General features: G+C 38.5%; 1 protein-coding gene across 2 annotated transcripts in view; it reads right to left on the bottom strand.

The window, feature by feature from the left end:
• Positions 1 to 1,035: 1,035 nt before the first annotated feature.
• The window catches only part of l1camb (L1 cell adhesion molecule, paralog b), a 50,784-nt gene continuing 34,056 nt past the window's right edge, over positions 1,036 to 17,763 (bottom strand). The window contains exons 23-29 of one of the 2 annotated variants that reach the window (XM_016451819.1): positions 15,243 to 15,419; positions 15,022 to 15,135; positions 9,493 to 9,633; positions 9,289 to 9,420; positions 7,061 to 7,130; positions 2,168 to 2,179; positions 1,036 to 2,074 (exon numbers count right to left, since the gene is read on the bottom strand). In XM_016451819.1, coding sequence (XP_016307305.1) covers positions 1,810 to 2,074; positions 2,168 to 2,179; positions 7,061 to 7,130; positions 9,289 to 9,420; positions 9,493 to 9,633; positions 15,022 to 15,135; positions 15,243 to 15,419 — 911 coding nt within the window. In that variant the 3' untranslated portion in view covers positions 1,036 to 1,809. The remainder of the gene's footprint in view (positions 2,075 to 2,167; positions 2,180 to 7,060; positions 7,131 to 9,288; positions 9,421 to 9,492; positions 9,634 to 15,021; positions 15,136 to 15,242; positions 15,420 to 17,763) is intronic. The other variant, XM_016451820.1, reaches the window with a different exon arrangement.

Below are 17,763 nucleotides of genomic sequence, written 5' to 3'. Positions count from 1 at the left end.
CAATGCATTTAATTAAATTCACAACAATATAGTCATTCAGAAGAAGTCCCATAAAACAAATTGCATTTTTCTTCTGACCCGTTTTCTAAACTAAAGATCAGATCAAGTGTAATAATACCACTAAATCTAATAATAAATATGTTAAATATGAAAACATACTAAATAAAAGTTGTAAAAGATACATTCTGTTATATTCAGAATATGAACCATCAGTTTGTTCTGTAGTTTGTGTCTATTCGCTGCCATCGGCTCGTAATATTGTTCAAGGCTATTTCCTTCAGACAGGAACAGCCCAACTACATCAATTCAACAAATGCCCACACCATAAAGAACAATTGATGACACGAGACAAATGTGTGATAGATTATACTGTATGACTGTTATTGTTAGTAATAATTCACTGTACATAATTAGCAATGTTTGAGTGTTAATATTTGCAAGCTGACGGATGGATGACACAGACACTGGAGCACAGCAGTTCTCCGACTCTGCCGGCCGGGGTTTGGCCTCAGCGTTACAGCAGAACAACAGGCACAGCCTCACACTACATCAACTAGCCTAGCACTACATGTCATGCTGTTATTTGCTGCAGGAAATCAGTTTCTCTTGCTGTTTTTTTTTTCTTTTTTCTTTTAAAAATATATGTTAGTGTCAAGATCACAAAATTTGGCTTTAGTGCAGCGGCTGTATGTACTTCAAAGGGATTTAACGTAATAAATTGCATCAAAAACACCATTATTTAAAAAACTTACTTGGGTAACACACTTGGGCAACAATACAAACGATACATGGTTAAAAGCCCTGAACTTTGATTATTAAGACAGAGAGACACACATGGCAGATTATTAATGTTCATACATACTGTTTTATAAAACATGAATTCATAAAGATAAATGCATTACAAGCAAAAAATTAAATAATAATAAATCAATAAAAAATATGATAATATAAACCAAATATATTCGCCTTTATGAAAAAAATATGTATATACATGTATTAAATATATTTAAAAAAATGTAAGAACTTAAGTAAAAGAATAATTCAAAAACAATACTTCAAATAAATGTAATATTTTGTAATCGTGAATGGGAAAAGAATGCCTTCAAACCATAATGAATAGAAAAAGATTTTCGCTTTTCAGCCTTTCAGACCTGACTTCTGTTGACTGCAGTGATTTAAGCTGATGTATTCGACATAAGGCATTGTTCATAGAGGCAGCAAAATCGCTTTGTTTTGGTTTAGTCTGAACAGTTAAAAAAAAATTCTGGAAATGCATCTTAGCCTGTACTGACTGAAATACTGACTACACCGTCTAAAGAATCAGCCTCAGTTCTACTGACCGTTAAAATTGGTGCAGGCAGTCACTCCTACAGATCCCATCTTCAAAACAATCAGATTTGTGTGCCACGTGAACAAGGCCCAAGTCTGCCCTACACTCTCATTCGTGCCTTTTCCCTGCTTGTGTCTGTTGTCTATCACACCTTCTTCTACATAATTTCAGCGAGAGAACTGGAAAAACTTCCAATGAGGGAGAATTTACAATCCAAACATCACTTGAAGCAGCGAAGTGAAAATTGTTAACAGTTTTCAGTTCTTGGATGGAATGTTAGAAGCAACTGTCCTGCACATTATTTGTGTCTGTCGGATGCACGTGTCATTATAATGCGAGAGTGAAGCTGGCGGTGTTTGCAGATGTAATTTCTTGCATCATATAGTAACGACTGTCTGTCCTGAAATCAATATCCTGTCTAATACCATCAGGGCCCTTTATTCAGATGGTGAAGGATGTGTGCGTGTGGCGGTGGAGTGTTAGTTTGGCCCCAGGAATCCTGTCACAGATGTGGGAAAGCTGATGCTGGGCGGAGGCATGTTGGGATTGACGGGAGATATGGTGCCCGAGCTGCCGTGAGTGCCGTGACTGTTCGGATCTTTGCGTCCGCTGTACTGGCCGATGAAGGAGCCGTCCTCGTTAAACTGGATGTCGACACTGTCTCCGTAGTCAGCTAGACTGTCGTTGCTGCTGCGCTTGCTCTCGCAGACTGACTGCTGACTGATGGAGCACTTCTCGTTATCACTGAAGGAGATACAGAGAAGACGCTTGGATTACAGCAGACCAGGAAATAAGAGCACAGTCACGACACAGTTAGTGAGAGAAAGCTGCTCTTACCTCTCCAGAGATCTGTGTGTGTGAGCGTGAGTATGAATGAAAGCAGAGACAAACAATCAGCGTTAGATGTTAGCAGGGTCAAAATTCACCCAAAATCTTTTTTCCCCCTACATGATGTCGTTATTTTCATTAAAATTAATTAACAAACTCATTTTTGTGATAACCTCAAATTTGACCAAAATTGACATTTTTCACTTTTTGGTCGCTAGCTCAAAAATAGCCTGTGCACATTCCGACTTGCCAGCAGGGGGGCTCACACACACACACACACACACACACACACACACACACACACACATACATACATTGGGAAAGTAGAGCCACATCCTAACCAAGGGGAGGTGACATATAAATACACATATGCACATATGGACTGACCAAGGGATATTACTACATATATCACTGCAGTAGTTCTTACCTAACCAGAGATGGAACACCTAACAGTGCAGGGATGGACATAATAAAACTGTCCAGGGAAAGGCACAGGTTTACAAAAAAAAGGGAAAGGACTGCCCAAAGATAATCTCATGTATGGGCACCTAGCAAGAACCACAGAGAGATCCTAAGAGGGGATGAGGTGCGGTCTTGGAGGACTTAACCTCCTAGGCACTTCTCCGAAAACTGACGATCCGGTTGCGCTTTCCCAAGGACCAGCCAACCAGTGCGTCATGATCTGCCACAATGACGGCAATATACACTTTCAAGGTGGAAGGGGACAGCCTCCTCTAAAACCTTTCCTGCAGAACAGAAAGCACCACACTGATTGGACATCTCTGGGGGGCGTCTTGGTGAGAATAACACCGCTCAACAAACATACTCCACTTCAGCGCATAAGCCTGCCTAGTAGATGGGGCTGTAGCCTGAGTGATAGTATCAATCACTGCCTGTGTTAAAGCCCTTAAGTTTGTCGTGCCCCATACAGAAGCCACACGTGGAGGTTCCAGAGATCTGGACACAGGTGCCAAATAGTTCCCCATCCCTGAGAAAGGAGGTCCTTCCTCAGGGGGATTCACCAGGGAGGTGCTGTGGCGAGGAACATAAGGTGCAGATGGGTCAATAAGGTGCAACCATCAAGACCTGCTCTTTATCCTCCCTGATCTTACACAGTGTCTCCGTAAGGAAGCTCACTGGGGAAAACGTGCACTTGCGCAGACTCCGGGGCCAGCTAAATCTTTGCAGAGGGGGGCCTTGATCAGGGAAAAAAACAGCTGGCAATGTCAAGTCTAGTGACCTTTATTTATATAGCGGTTTTAACAATACAGATTGTGTCAAAGCAGGTTTACAGTATTAAATAATAAAATAGCGTGTTGATAATGCAAAAGGACAATAGTAAACTCACATTTTCAGTTAAAATCAGTTCAACATTGATTCAGTGTTGTCATTGTCCAGCTCAGCTTGATCTGTACAATCAAGTCGACAGTATTGCTGGAAATTAAGTGAGCTGGGAGGATGTGAGAGAATGCATTGGCTGCACGACTGAGCTCCCCTGGGAATCGAATGGCATGCAGCGATTTAAGAGGAGATGGCGAGCGAGTCATGACATGCTGCAAGAGCATACTCCACCTTGCTGGTTAGGCACTTTCGCACCGCGTAGTTCTAGGAACTTAGTTCTAGTTTACACTTAGTTCTAGGAACTAGCCAGCATAGTGGTTTCTTGAGAACCAATTTCTCCCTCGTGCTGTTTTCCTGGTTGCATATTCATACCAGCAGCAGGAACTCTGAAGCGGCCGATAGTGATGTCTTTATTTGTGGCATTTACAAACATCAACAACCGCTGAATGGAGGACGCTGCGTTCGGAGCTGTTTTTGATGCTTGTCATGGGTTTCATGATAACAGAGATGGAATGCACAACAATCTGACTAAATCTCCTATGACAACTTGCAGTGTTATCATCAAGGCTGAGAAAAGAACAAAATGCTGCAGACAACAGGTAAATGCTATTATCTCTGTTTTCTATGTTCCTGGAGTACATATGTTTAACATGACTTTTTAAAAATGCCGGGTAGCCGGTGTTTCGCATGCGTTTGGCCAGTCAGCGTACACTGCATCACTGATACTTCCTGTAGAACTGTTTTAGACCCTACTCTGAAGTAGGAGCTAATTTAGTTCCCCCAAACAGAGTTCCTAGAGCTAATCACGTTCCTAGTTCCTGCTGTGTGAACACGCCAAAAAGCGCGAACTTCCGCCAATAGTTTTAGGAACTATGAAATGGTTCCTCCGGTGTGAAAGCACCCGTTGAAGTACACAACTGTTGCAGTGTTGTCCATCTGGATGAGCATATGCCTGCCATGAAGCAGCAGATGAAACCGGTGTAAGGCAAGCAACACCGCTAGCACCCCGATGCAATTGATATACTACTGCAGTTAAGGTCCTGTCCATGAGCCTGAGGATGCATGCTCGTTGCATAGAGTGCCCCAGCCCAATCTGGAGGCATCTGTTGTGACAACAACATGTCTCAACACTTGTTCTAAGGACACTCCCAAAGCACAACAAGGTCTGATCATGGGCTGAATAAATGGCGACAGATAGGCATAATGATCACCCGATGTGTGCCATGGTACCATGCTCATATCGAGCCAGTGCTGAAGCGGACTCATATGCATCAATCCAAGTGGCATTACTGTAGCTGTGGATGCCATATGCCCCAGGAAACTCTGAAATTGTTTTCAGTGGAACTGAGTTAGCCCCCTGAATGAATTAGGCAGTTCAGCACTGACTGGGCACGCTTGTTCGTGAGACGCACCGTCATATTAATCGAGTCCAACTCTGCACAGGGATGCTCTTTTTCCAGCTGACCCAAAGCCCCAGGTGGCTGAGGTACCTAAGCACCAAGTCCCTGTACTTGCACAGCAGATCTTGTGAGTAAGCTAATATAAGCCATTCGTTGAGATAGTTGAGTATCCAAATCCACACTTCCTGGAGTGGGACAAAGGCACTCTCCGTGACCTCCGTGAAGACGCGGGGAGACGGGAACAGCCCAAAGTGGGTGACCTCGTACTGATAGCTAATATACTTGTCCAAAGAAATGGTCTGTGCTGAAGTAAGATTGAGACATGAAAGTACATGTCCTTTAGGTCAATCGCTGCAAACCAATCCTGGGGCCAAATTCATAAAAGGATGTGTTTTTGTGTCAACATCCCCAGACTCCACACAAGCATCACCAAAGGGACGACTGATGTACCTGCAGGATTGTCATGGATTGCAGGTGCAGGGCACCTGGCCCACAGCACTGTGAGCCTTGAAAGCCAGAGCTGAGGTCAGCTTAAAGGCTTTGGATAGGAGTCATGGACGATTCCTCCAAGTGGCAGCGTTTTGCGAGCAGAGATGTACCGCAATCGCACACTCCACCTGGGGAATGTCCACATACCCCTTGGCTGTCAAGCCATCAAGTGTAGTAAGGAGGGAAGAGCTCAAGCGTGTAGGGTACTTTCCATGCTTTAGTGAGCTCTTCATGCACCTCCAAGAAGAAAGGCACTGGGGCAGAACGTGGTTGCAAGTCACGTTTAGAGCCCAGATGCCAGTCATCCACTTGCTCTTTTAGTTAGAGTGGAGTATAGGGAGTGGCTTGGCATGCAAATTCCACTCGCCAATACTTATTGGCCGTTTCTTAGTCAGAGGTGATTGGGCTCCCAAGCAAGACCCCATAATATCAGTTACTGTGACTGACTCTCCATGTGCCTGTTCACTTTTAATTAGAGACACATGAAAAGCGGTAAATCACTGGATTTTTTTGGTAGCAGTGAAAGTGGTGTGCAATATTACTAATAATATTTATAATATTCTAAATACTTTGGCAGTTCTAAATATAATCTTATGCCAAATATAAATTCACTGCCTCTCCTCTGTTTTCTCTCTGTACTTCACACATATGAAGAAAATGCATGTGTGTTACATTACTGCATGACTAATAACTAAAATGTAACTAATCATACATCTATACTTTGTATTTAAAGCAGCACATTACATTATGCATTAAAAAGTGCTTTTTTGATCATTTGGCAGAGAGCGTGCATGGCATGGCAGAGTGAATATACATAGGCAAATGTACCATCTCAATCAACCTGTCAATCAAAATTCCAAATAATAAAAAAAAGTCATCAAGACAATTTAAAAAATTTTATACAGTGGTGTAATATTTTATAGAAAAGCACAATCTATACTACTGTCTGATATTCATTTTAATTTATTAACTTTTTAAACTCCCGGACTAAAATAGGCCCCATTCAGGTCATGCCATAGAGGAACAGAGAGGGTCAAGGTTTTGGAGAGTGACTACAGACATTTTTTGTTTAAAGCATTTAACGCACCTGCCCCGTCCCAGACCTGTGTAGATCATCTTACATTTCATTACACCTGATTGGTGACGAACATTATGCAGGGTAACAACTTACTGTGTGATGTAGCCAATAGAATGCAGTTATATGCCACTAAAATTCAAGAGATTGGGGTAAAAATGCCCCTGTATTAGATTTTGTCTCATATTTATATCAAATGATATAGTTAAGCAATATCACATGGGTGCTGTTTTTGTCCTGAATACCACGAGTGCAAATGTGATACTGATGTTATACAGCAGTTCAGTAAATAAGAATTTAATATTGTTATATTTTAGACACAATAATGTCTATTTTATGTGATAATAAATAATATAAAAATCTATTGTATCTATTATATAATGTTATATGATATAAAAATATAGTAATAAAAAATATATTATATCTAATAAAATCTCTCCAGAAATTCTACAGTCACTCTCCAGGCCACTGACCAGTTCTTGACAGGTTCTGTGAGATTAAACTCTTCATGTTAGATGTCCCGTGTTACATAATAATGATCACCACAAAAGGAAAATGTCAGAGCTGCTTGTGTAATGTGACATAAACTGCACTTACTTGTACTCTCCAAACTCTCCATCTTTCATTGTGCGGGCTCCATCGACCTGATCCTCCTCTTTATCTTTCACTGAAATACAAAAAAAATAAAAATTACTTTAACAAATTGCCAAAAGACTATTCTTATTAAAAATTCCATACATAGGGTGCATCTGGTATATATATATATATATATATATGCACACAGTATTGTGTATTGGCATTTTTCAGTATGGTGTAGTGCAGTGGTTTTCAATTCTAGTCTTGGGGTAGCGCTGCTCTGGATCTCCCTCCTCATGAGCTGATGATCTGAATCAGGTGCGTTAAATAAGGAAGACATACAAAATGTGCAGAAAAGTGGTGCCCCAGGACCAGAATTGAGAACCACTGGTGCAGAGGGTTTTGACATTTTTATATCATAATTATAATTATAATTCATTACATTTTTATAGCGCTTTTCTAGGCACTCAAAGCGCTTCACATTGTGAGGGGGGGGATCGCCTCATCAGCCTGGATGATGCGACGGCAGCCATAGTGTGCACACCAGCTTAACCTGACACCAGACGCGGCGCACACTGAAGGTGTTCCCATAACGTTATTTTTAAAGTGTTTTAGGTTTTTTATGTTTTAGATGATATTAACCACTGTTATCTTGAAAAATTTCTCCCTGGTTTTCAACAATATCTCAGATGTAACACAAGAAACACTAATATATTGGACAAGTGTTATGGGAACATATCCAATGCATATATTGCAAAAGTTAAACTACCAATAGCAAATTCTGACCATAATACACTGCAGCTTATTCCTCTACTGTACTTTGCTGAAGTCAAGCAAGCCCGTAACCAAGGTGGTGAGACTTTGGTCTCCTGGGAATGTGGAGATATTGAAAAGCCATTTTCTCTGTGTTCATTGGGAAGCACTGTAAGATCCAAGCATTGACAGGAATAATGAAATCAGGTCTGCATATGTCAAGTTCTGTGTAGATTCTGTGACACCAGCTAAACAGGTCAAACATTTTCCAAACAACAAGCCTTATATCACCAAGGAGGTTAAATGAGTGTAAACACACACACACACACACACACACACTTAGCTTTTAATCAGAAGGACCCTGAACCTATTAAATAAATGGTCCCAAAATAGCTTAATCACAAAATAAGAGAAACTCATAAGCATTATAGAGATTTAATTGAGCTAATAAACAGTGTAGGTTTGATGTTAACTCCTGTGATTGTAGTGATGTTCTGGGGGCTGTTATGATCGATGATTCTGTACTCAAGCTGCCAATAAGACTGGCTGATGTTATGTTTTAAAAGGTCTAGACACTAAAAAGATGTCTGGTCTGGATGGTCTTTCTGCATTTTATCCTGAAAACATTTGCAGAGAAATTAGCCCCTGCATGGGTGGACATTTTCTATTGTTTCCAGAGTACTATTGCTTCACATATCATTCCAGATATTTGGAAAAAATATATATTATTATACCTGTTCCTAAAAAAAAAAAATCAAGTCCTGAGGTGTATAATGACTATTGCCCTTAATCTGCACTGTGATGCCATGTTTGGAGTGGATCATGGTGTGGAAGCTTAAAGAAGAGGTAAAGGACCATCTTGATCCCTATCAGAACAAAAAGGGCACTGATGATGCTATCCTGACTATGCTGCATCATGTTGTAAAACATCTGGAGGATCCTATAGGCTCAGGCCAGGTTTTTCGTCCTTGATCTGAGCTCTGCTTTCAATACCATGCAGCCAGACCTTATGCTCTCCAAATTTAACAGCTTGGCTGTCAGTCCATACAGTATCAAATAGTTCCATTCATTTCTTACCGGTAGGACTCAACAAGTTCAAGTGAAGCAGACTCTTGCCAAGTACAGGTCCATTAGTATTGGTGTTCCCCAAGGGTATGTATGTTCACCACTTTTATTTACACTGTACACTAATGTGTATAGGAGTCACCATCCTGGGAATATTTTTGTAAAATTTTCAAATGATACTGCAATTCTTGGCCTTCTGTATAAGGATCGGGACTTTCAGCATTATGCTACAGAGAGCCAATTTCGTTGCATGGAGTAAAGAACACAGTCTTGTAATCAATAATACTACTACCTCCAGCTGGTTGATGTTTTCACACCCAAGGTTTAATTACAACCGGGACTAAGTCAAAAACATCAGACCACAGAAGGCTTCTATCACCAAGAACGAGAGACACATAATTATTTTTTTCAGCAAACTGTGGGAGTGTTACCTGAATACTTTCCTCCCTTGCTCTTCTTGATGTAGCACAGAATGAGCAGCACCAGCAGCAGCAGAACCATGGCGCTGATGAGTCCGATGAACCAGCCCTGAGTCGCAAAGCTGCTGGGCAACTCATGCAGCTCTGAGAAAGAGACAACACGTGAGGGCATGTAACGAATAAAACAATCCAGTGATGGTTGTTACTAGCCTGTACCTGGTCCATCCGTTTTGAATTCCCAGGAGTTGTTTCCGGGCCGGATCTGCAGGTGGTACTGAACGCCCGGCGTCAGACCCTGCAGCTCATAGAACGCCTGCGAGGAGTTGACCTTCTCCGACTCTTCCCATTCACCACCCACTACCATACACACAAACAACATCGTCCTTGAGGAGTTCAGCATGAATTACATTTTTTTCAGGTTTTCTCATGGGGACACATTTGGGCAAAACCTGTACCTCCAACCAACACAAATCAGTAATGATCAGTACACCTACACCGTAACATCGATCATACCAATAAATTCAGCCAAATGACTTAGTCCCACCTATATTCCATTTGCCATTAAAAAGCTTTCATTTCACATATTTTACAGACAAATTAGAATCCAGCTATGTGAGCCTTTGAGCATAGTGGCCAAAAAATCAAACGTTGCATTATATCTAACTATAATATCTACATCAAACTTGCTTAAAATCTCTACATTTCAATGCAAAAGGATTATACTTTCCAATTTTAGAAATGAAGATGCTTCAATGGCATGTATTTTTCCCTATTTTTGCTCCATCCTATGGCATCGAATGGTGTGCCTAATTTGGCCCACATACCCTGGTTTGGGCATCTTTGCTTTAGAGGATAAACATTTATATGTGACCCTGGAGCACAAAATAAGTAGCATACAGGGGTTAAAGCAAAAAAAAAAATCCTGAGCCTGAACTTTGTCCGGGGGTTGTGGGGGTGGACACATACACAGGGTTATTTGGCAAAAAAAAATAACATTATTTGAAAAAGATTTTTCTTGAAACTAACTAGTAACATATCTGCCCTTGCCATTAGCCCTTGACAGGCTCAAACTACAGATTATGGTGGGCTATTTGAAACAGCAATACCAGAATAGGTTACTCAATATAATGCAAACACATGTAACATTTAGGATGCTTTTGATATCAAGTTTTGCTGGTTAGATTTGTCCTTGACAGGGTACAATTTAAAACACGAAATTTCTTAAATTGTTTTGTTCAAAAGAAATAATAGTAAATTAAATACTAGAAAATTAATATAAAATAGGAAATATACAAAGACAGTTTACTACAGAAAACTACAGTTCAGTTCAATGGTAACACTTTATAATAACTTCACACTATGAATCATTAGGTAAGCATTAATAAATAGTCAGTTCATCCTTTATAAAGCCTTGCTTCAACATTAATAGTCATTAGTAAGCAGTTTATAAATACAGCTATAAATGCCTTGCTCTTGATTTATAAGCACATCTATTACAAAGGAGATTAAAGGCTCAGTTATCTTCCTAACAAATAAATAAATAAAAATAAAAAATAAACAAACACAACACAGAGGGATACAGAACTCAGAAATATTTATTTCAAGATGCAATAAAATGAAACTGTACAACTGTACACTTGATTTTATTTCTATGAAATTGCAGAGGTTTATTTTTAATTTTTTATCAAGTGTACAACTGTACAGTTTCATTTTTTGCACCTTGAAATTTTTTTTATGTGCTCTGTATCCCTCTGTGTTGTGTTTAACTTTTCTGTTTAGAAGATAAATGATCCTTTAAATCTCCTTTGTAAATGCTTTACAAGGTATAAATAGTCCTCACTTTAGATATGGTTAGGCGGAAATTCGTGTGTGGGACGAATACATTTCTAAGCTTAATTTTACTGCTTTATGAATATAAAAACCAAAAGGAATAGTATTCTTTGTAAAGAAGACACTCCAAGCTTTCAAATGAACCCATGTATGGGCTGATACCATATAAGGAAGGCTATGTAAATGAAGCATAAACATTTTTAACGCGATTTTGGACCCGGATCCGGGTCCGCAGAGTTTAACTGGTTTTAACACACTGAGCAACTATTATCATGTGTCTAAATAATAAGATTTATAAATGTACATTTAAATAGTTTATTAATCATTTACTTACACTTTCTTAATGATGTTATGAACTCCTAAATAACTGGTTTGTAAATAACGTAATAATTTAGAAATGATAAATTGATCGTTAATAAAGTATGAAAATACAATTATTAAACATTATAGATATGCTCAAGAACAAAACATTTATAGCTGTATTTATAAACTGCTTACTAATGCCTATTAATGTTGGAACAATGCTTTATAAAGGATGAATTGACTATTTAATAATGCTTAACAAATGAATGATAGTGTGCAGTTATTATAAAGTGTTACCAGTTCAATTAACAACAACAAAATAAAATGCTCCAAGAACTGGTAACTTAAACAGTGTTCGTACAGATACTCCAAAATTAAATTCCAGGACTTTCAAGGACTTTTCAAGCACTACTCTTTTGGTTTTCAAGGACTAAAATCAGACCTCACTTATCAAAAAATATTGTTATTGTCTTTCAAATTCTAATAAATAAACTAATAGAACGAGACAATGTTTTAATACTTTAAGAAATATTTGAATGACAAAATATTTGTCTTTTAATTACAAAAAGTAGAACAACGCAGTTACATTTCGAAATGATTTAACAAATCTAGGGCTTAACTAACAATTATTTTGCTAATCAAGTAATCTACTGATTATTTTGACAAGTATGTTTTAGTAATACAAACAGAACTAAGAAAAACAGGCTTTAATATGACTATATTTATATATAAACTAATGAGGCAATAATAATTGGCTCAAATAAAGTATCAAAACCAAGTACATGGTTTTACTGAACAACTGTTAAATACATAATGTAATATGCCTTTATTATAACAAATACCTGCAGAGGGCGCCAACGGCCTGGTGATGTTTCATGTGATTCAACGACGTTTAAATTCAGCAATATTTGGCCATATGCAAAGTGAGAAACTTTTATTTTGAAATCGCGATCTACAATAAATCGCATATTTAGAAATATGTTGATGTATTCTGTGTTGGCATAGGTTTATAAATGACTTAAGTTACAAATTAAGTGAGATACTATTATGCACGTCTCATGTTTATAGGACCAAAAATGTCTGATTGGCTAGTAATGTTAGTTTGGTTGAGCGTGAATGCTGTGTTCCTCTCATACATTGGTAGGCGAACTCATTAACTCGAACGTGATATCAACAAGTTTTTTTTTAAATGTAGGAGGACTATCTTATTTTCCCGCAGCTAAACGCCACACGCCGGAGAACTTTAAGCCCTGAGCACAGGTATAGGCAATAGCCAACTACATTGTATAGGTCAAAATTATCCATTTTTCTTTTATGCCAAAAAATCATTAGGATATTAAGTAAAGATCATGTTCCATGAAGATATTTTGTAAATTTCCTAGGGCTGGGCGATATGGGCAAAATTCATATCTCTGTATTTTTTGGCAGATTTGCGACATACGGTATATATCTCGGTAATTTCGTTTTTGTATTTGGATTTAAAAAATCTGTATTTAATATATGTATGTATATATATTTCACTTACCGCCTAATGTTGTCCAACAAAATACATATTAAAGGCTATGAAAACAAATAAAGTGAATGTAACCATGTAAGCCTTTTTATATTATGTGCAAAAAAGGGTTAAAATCACATTTCATTCTAACATTGTAACATTGCAATCTAAAAACAAAAATAAGGCTTTTAAAGCGGAAGTTAAATTCACTAAACTAAAAATAAAAATAAACGAGAACAAAAGCACATAGTTGTGTTAGGTTATTTTGATTACCCCATTACAGTTACTGTACAGTCATAAAAATACACTTACTTGTAGGTTTAAAATTCTACATGTCACATTTATTGTCCAACTATAAATATTTCAGTGAAATGTATATTTTAGTCAGAATTATTGTGCTCCTATTTAATTGAGCTCTGTCTGTTTGGCGCGCATGCTCGTTCACTGAAGTCTGTGAAGTTTAGCGGAAGCAGAAGCAGAAGGCTCATGCACTTCTGACAGAAAAACTGAAATATTTCCATGGCTTTCTAACATTTACAGATGGAGAATATACCTGTGAAATGTAAGTTATGCATTCAGGAAGACAGCACATCTCAAACACATTAAACAGCGTGAGTAGCCTGTGTCTCTGTCAGCGGCACAAGCAGCCTCTCTGTCAGAGCGTCTGACGGGGCGAGCCGCTTAAACTAATATGCCAAACGCAACGATAAACTATGTCTTACCAGTTTTTAAAGGCCTTAATATGAAGCTTGTCACATGTTTAGAACGAACAAATTGGATCAGTATGTGTCCTCCGCTATATTTTCAGATGCGCTCGTATCAAACTACTGTATATCCATATAACGATATTGCCTCATATCGAATCACTTATAAAGAAAATATTGATATATCGTACAAACTCGATATACCGCCCAGCCCTAAAATGTCCTACCGTAAATGTATCAAAACTTAATTTTTGATTAGTAATATGAATTGCTAAGAACTTAATTTGGACAACTTTAAAGGTGATTTTCTCAATATTTAGATTTTATTTCACCCTCAGATTCCAGATTTTCAAATAGTTGTATTTCAGGCAAACATTAGCCGGGTTTCCATCCAAAGTTGCGAATTTAACCTATGCGCAAAACTGGAATATTGCATAAATCATTTGCGAACAAGCATCGTTTCCATCCAACAAGTCAAAGAGAACAAAATTGTCACTTCCTGATAAACTGGCACTATAAATCACTAAGAAAAGTAGGAGAATATAATAATTTTCATATATAATAAATGACTTGCGGCTCAGAGCGAGCAGACGAAACACAATGAATGCGATCATTGCTTTCGGAGGTGGATGCTGCTGTTTGGGAACGCAGTCGTGTAAGACATTTCTGGGAGGCAATTATACAGAAATACTTTGATGACAGACTTTGCTCGTGCATTTCCGAATGACCATAACAACATTTCAGATGCTGTGGAATGAGATCGGTCTGCTGGTTAGTCAGGTTTTGCTGTCACATAGCGCAAAGATACTTTTTTGATGCGCTTGGAGGAATTTATTCGCAAAATGCATTTCCATCTCCCATTATTCGCATCAACCCCTTTTCGCACAAGTCAAAAACCACCTCAAGCGAGCGTAAAAACTTTTTTGCAAATTAAGGGATTTTTATTCAAAATTCTGCGTTTCCATCACTCGTTTCTCATACTTCAAAATGCGCATTAAAATAGGGTGATGGAAACATAGCTATTGTCTTTTTATCAATGATCAGTGATCATTGTCCATACATCAATGGAAAGCTTATTTATTCAGCTTTCAGATGATGTATAAATCTCAATCTCAGTTTCAAAAAATGACCTTTATGACTGGTTTTGTGGTCCAGAGTCACATATATCTCTTTATATATAAATAGCTATACATTTTAGATGCTATATTTAGATTTTAGATACATTTTAGGGTTCATCCGAACATGAAAAAGTATACACAAGCTATAAATACAATTTATGAAAACACACTTTCATCGCTAATGTTTGATGATGGTGATCAACATCAGTGATGATACAGTGACAGAGGGAAAACACACTATGTTTCATTCCTTCAGGATTCAGGAAAAGTGGATCAAAGTTGATCAGACCCTCACCACTTTTTTTCAGGTAACGGAAGCTAAAGGCAAAGTTACGCTGTCTTTCTCCTGGCACCCAACTGACGTTAACCGATGTTTGTCCAGCTTCAATGTTGATTGCAGATGGTGGTTCTGCAGAGGGAACGTAGATAATACAATATTGTAGATCAGAAAAGGTTATATTGTGTCCTGTAACATACACAACTGAGAATGCTGGGATTTTGGCTGTGCAGTTTCACCTCCATCCAGCAAGGTGGCGCCCTCCATTTCTATTGGCTCCCCATCACCAGCAGTGGTGAGTGCTCTGAGTTTGAAGTGGTATTGGATCCGAGGATTCAGACCCTTCAGTGTGAACTCAGTAACAAGGGGCAGGTTGATGGATTCCATCAGCTGTGCGCTCGAAATTCCAGGCACAGCTAAACAGAGGACAGAACAGAATCCCATCAGAATGAATAAGACTTCACATTCAAGATTCAAGATTCAAGATTTTTATTTGTCACATACATGGTTATATAGGGAATATATGACCAGCAGTGAAATGTAAGTCAGGTCCGCTCCATGGACAGTGCAATTATCTTTGTCTGGCTTTATTAACCTGAGTTTGGATGTGTGAAGTCCAAGTCAGGTCCTCGGAGATGTTTACACCAAGGTACTTGAAGCTGCTCACCCTCTCCACTGGGGTCCCACTGATCATAAGAGGAGTATAGAGCCGCTGCGGTCTCTTCCTGAAGTCCACAATCAGCTCTTTAGTTTTACTCACATTCATAGACAGACAATTATCCTGGCACCATGATGTGAGTTGCTCTACCTCATCCAAGTATGCGGCCTCATTGTTGTTGGAAATGAGGCCCAGAACCACAGTATCATCAGCAAATTTGATGATAGATGTGGAGCTGTGGGAAGACACGCAGTCATGTGGCTTTAAGCTTCCCTTTGTAAAGGTGCTCATTAATAACTGATAACTTGTTCTTAAATACATGAAAAATCACTGATATGCAGTGTTGGGGGTAATACATTACAAGTAACGCAAGTTACGTAATCAGATTCTTTGTTTCAAGTAATTAGTAAAGTAATGCATTACTTTTTCATTTACAAGAAAATATCTGAGCTGCTTTTTCAAACAAGTAATGCCAGTTACTTTGTTTTCCCATGTATTGACTGGCAACTCTCGTGTTGCCATGTTGAGAGAAATGGGGAGTAAGTGCAGAGTGTGTGCGCTGTGTGAACATGATGTTACCGTAGTTCTAGACTAAATGTCAACATGCATTATTTCATCTCACTACACAAAAACAGATGAATAAAAAAACATTGCAAACTCAGAATATGATGCAAACCTGCAATAAATATGTTAAATAGCACAAATATCCTTTATGTGTTTAATCCCATTTTATTAACCAGTGTCTTTGCTGCTGACCTTCAATCATCCAATTCAACCATACTAATAAGCAAAAATTACTTCAGATAAACTAACATTTGTGCTTCATTTTTTATTGCTGAAGAGTGTTGAACTTTCTTCTCCTGTGTTCTACTGTACAGAGGTGAATTTACTTTTCCTTCAGCCTGAGGCTTATTCATTTCAGTTTTGGTGTGAAAGGGCTTTTATGTTTGCCAAAAATATAACTTTTTATATTAAAAACAAACAAGAAAGCCCTGCCCAGGTTTAAAAAGTAACGCATAAGTAACACAAATGAAGCGCAAAAGTAACTTTACACAATTCTTTCTATAAAAAAGTAACTAACGTAATTAGTTACTTTTTTAGGGAGTAATGCATTATTTTACTTTCCCTAACACTGCTGATAGGCAGATATAAGCATATCTCCAAGGTAAACAAGCTGTTTCCATGTGTGCTATTCATCATTTTTTTAAGGGGTCCTATTATGCTTTTTCACCTTTTCAACTTTAGTTAGTCTGTAATGTTGCTGTTTGAGCCTAAAAAAGATCTGCAAAGTTACAAAGCGCAAAGTCCACTTCAAAAGGAGATATTTTATTTAACAGAAATCACTTTTCAAAAACTACAACGAACGACTCGTTTGGACTACAACGCATATTTTCCGGGATTTGTGATATGAAGAATGGAATGAGACCTAATTGAACTGCACTAGAGAAGGCAACGAGTGTTATCACAATGTCGGAGACACGCTAGCTTTCCCAAGACAGACGAACTTAGAGTGGTTACAATCATCCGGGTTTAAATCGCACTCAAATTGATTTGATTCTGACTAGAGATCGACCGATATATCGATTTACCGATATTTTTCCCGATATTTAAACATTTTACAATAATTGGATATCGGTTTTGTAATATCGGATTCACCGATAAACGCCGCCATCTTGTGGATGTTTTGAGAATTGCGCGCAAAATCGCCATTGCACCACGGTGTCTGAGAGGAGAGGAGACAACAACAACGGCGTGCACAGGTACTTGATTTACTGTAGTTAGTAAACTTTATTTAACATAACAGCCATCAATGCACAAATTAGACGTATTACATAAATGCCTGATATGCACACACACTGGCCCAGCTAACCAATCACAGCACACACTGGCCCAGCTAACCAATCACAGCACACACTGGCCCAGCTTACCAATCACAGCACTCACTGGCTCAGCTAACCAATCACAGCACACACTGGCCCAGCTAACCAATCACAAAATGGATGTCCCATAGACTCCCCATGTTAAAATGCCCAACTTTACAGAAGGAAAAAAACATGTTTACAGCCTGGTACAAAAAATTATTTTGGTCTATATAGCTAATT

This window comes from Sinocyclocheilus anshuiensis, unplaced genomic scaffold, assembly GCF_001515605.1.
Source record: "Sinocyclocheilus anshuiensis isolate Anshui unplaced genomic scaffold, SAMN03320099.WGS_v1.1 scaffold1068, whole genome shotgun sequence".
NCBI lineage: Eukaryota > Metazoa > Chordata > Actinopteri > Cypriniformes > Cyprinidae > Sinocyclocheilus > Sinocyclocheilus anshuiensis.
The sequence above is the reverse complement of the archived record's forward strand: the minus strand, read 5'-3'. Positions and strand labels throughout refer to the sequence as shown.